This window comes from Eurosta solidaginis, chromosome 1, assembly GCF_040869045.1.
Source record: "Eurosta solidaginis isolate ZX-2024a chromosome 1, ASM4086904v1, whole genome shotgun sequence".
NCBI lineage: Eukaryota > Metazoa > Arthropoda > Insecta > Diptera > Tephritidae > Eurosta > Eurosta solidaginis.
This window is the reverse complement of record NC_090319.1, coordinates 131,745,251-131,747,449: the sequence shown is the minus strand read 5'-3', so window position 1 is coordinate 131,747,449 and position 2,199 is coordinate 131,745,251. Positions and strand designations below refer to the sequence as shown.

General features: G+C 43.0%; 1 protein-coding gene across 1 annotated transcript; it reads right to left on the bottom strand.

Annotated features, from left to right (window-relative positions):
- Positions 1-476: 476 nt before the first annotated feature.
- Positions 477-1,269, bottom strand: LOC137238005 (uncharacterized). The gene is made up of 3 exons (XM_067762495.1): positions 1,120-1,269; positions 530-1,053; positions 477-495 (listed from the first exon to the last, which is right to left on the bottom strand). The coding sequence occupies exons 1-3, from the start codon at positions 1,267-1,269 to the stop codon at positions 477-479; spliced, it is 693 nt and encodes a 230-aa protein (XP_067618596.1).
- Between the last annotated feature and the right edge of the window lie 930 nt (positions 1,270-2,199).

The following is a 2,199-nucleotide window of genomic DNA, read 5'->3' as shown; positions in this document are numbered from 1 at the left end:
CATCAGTTACAAGGTCGCCGTTTTGATTCCTACAGGAGTTTGCCCCGGTCTTAAAACCTTCCGTCTGTCCCCGTATTTTTTGATAAAATTTTCGGGCGTTATTCCTGGTGGCTAGCAACTCAAGCTCCTCGCACTCACGCCTTCTGCTTCTGCTCTTTTTCTTCCTGAAAAGGTGTCTCGCTTTCCTTTTCAACTCACGATAGCGTTCACACACTCCTCTTGTCCCGCTCGCTTTTAACGTAGCCATGTAGGCAACGTCTTTTCTTTCGGTTGCAACGCGACATTCTTCATCGTACCAGTTGTTTTTTCGTGGCCGGCGGTAACCAATTTTTTCCTCGGCGGCAGTACGAAGTGCTTTGGAGATATGCTCCCACTGCTCTTGTATTCCTTCAGGATTAGTTGTGCTCTCAGAGAGCAGGTGTGAGGGTCGAGTTGGAAATCATTGGCAGTCTGTTGTGATTGATGCTTTTCGACGTCTAGCTTTCCTTGTGTTTTTTGTTCCTTGGTTTTGGCCGCGCTGAGGCGGGTGCGTATTTTGGTTGCAACGATATAATGGTCCGAGTCGATGTTAGGTCCTCGGATCGTGCGCACATCTAAAGCACTGAAGGCGTGCCGTCCGTCTATCACAACGTGATCGATCTGATTGCGAGTATTTCGATCAGGAGACAGCCATGTAGCTTGATGTATTTTTTTATGCATGAACCTCATACTGGATATGACCATGTTAGGAGAAGTTTCATTGTGTAGGCTGAACTTTCCGAATGTAGCGCCAAAAACACCTTCTTTTATATCATGACGGGGGCAGCGCTGGTATGTGCGTTCTAATTGTTCACAAAAAGTGTCTTTCACCTCGTCGTCTTCCTCCTCTGTCGGCGCAGGAGCGCAGATGAATGATGTATTAAACAATTTTGCTTTTATTCGGATAGCGGCGAGACGCTCGTCCACAGGCGTGAACGGCAGAACTTGGCGACAAAATCTCTCTCCCACCACGAATCCGACGCCTAAACTGCGCTTATTCGTATGGCCACTCCAATAGATGTCACAATTTTTGATCTTCTTTCTTCCTTGCTTCGTTCAACGCATTTCTTGGATGGCGGTGATGTCAGATTTTGCTTTGACGAGGACATCAACCAGCCGGGCATCTGCACCAATCCCATTCAGGGAGCAGACGTTCCAGGTGCATGCCCTCAATTCATTGTCCTTCAAATGTTTGCCATGGTCGTCATCAATAGAGAGTGTATTTATCCGAGGTTTGTTGTTATATTTCATTGGAGTATCGTTTTACGTGGCGGGTCCCAAGCCCAGCCCACAACCCGCTAAGCGGGGGTGAAAGTATTACTTACACGTTTATATAGCGAGCCGCTTGCTCCAAGACAGACGCCCGCTTGCAGCCGCACATAGAGGTGTACAGACTCTGTCGATGAGATCTCCCCCGGCTAGACCTTAAACCGATTATGTCAGAGTGACCTAGCCAGGTTGTCGCCTTCTCACATTAGCTCACCGCTAAACATGTCAGAGGATACTTGGCCGCAAGCGACCGGCAGTAGTGAGCTGCTTGAACCGCATGCAAAAGAATCGCTCTGGCCATACCCATGTGAATGGCACTCAGAAGCTTTCCCCACTTTCGTGGACTTCGGTAAGCTACTAATTTCTCTCTCCTCAAAACCTGTACAGTCCAACAAATCAAAGTTAAATAAGAATCCTCTAAGTCACACCCGAAAAAAACCCTTTTAAGATAATCTCATACGAATTATTTTCCCATATCAAAAGTATAATAATTCCCCCGAGATACTTTTTAATACATATATATACATATATCTCATATAATTTTTCCCACGTATATGTAATATATATATATATATTCTCATATATACATATTAAATATATTAAATACAGTGCAAATTTGGTACAGCGGTCAACTTTGCCTCGTCATACCATCAAATTTTAAATTAGTTAAAACCTCTTTACTTTTAAAATTTGTACCTCTCTCTATTGCTTTTGCCACAAATTCAAACACCTCAAATAAAATTTAACTCAAAAATTTTTTTTGCTTTTGAAAATTATTCTCGCTTGCTATTTAACGTGAAGATTTAAACGTAAATCCCTCACACATAGTTAAAAGCAAATACTCTCTCTTCAAAAAAAAAAAAAAAAATTTCTCTCTTAAGTTAAATTTCGTTTAATAAAGTAAAAGTGAGC

Bases quoted from the DNA above. Each gene is read 5' to 3' on its own strand.
- LOC137238005 (XM_067762495.1), bottom strand. From the start codon at position 1,269: ATGAAATATAACAACAAACCTCGGATAAATACACTCTCTATTGATGAC. The intron at 1,054-1,119 runs GTCAAAGCAAAA...GGAAGAAAGAAG, and splicing joins CCCGGCTGGTTGATGTCCTC to ATCAAAAATTGTGACATCTA.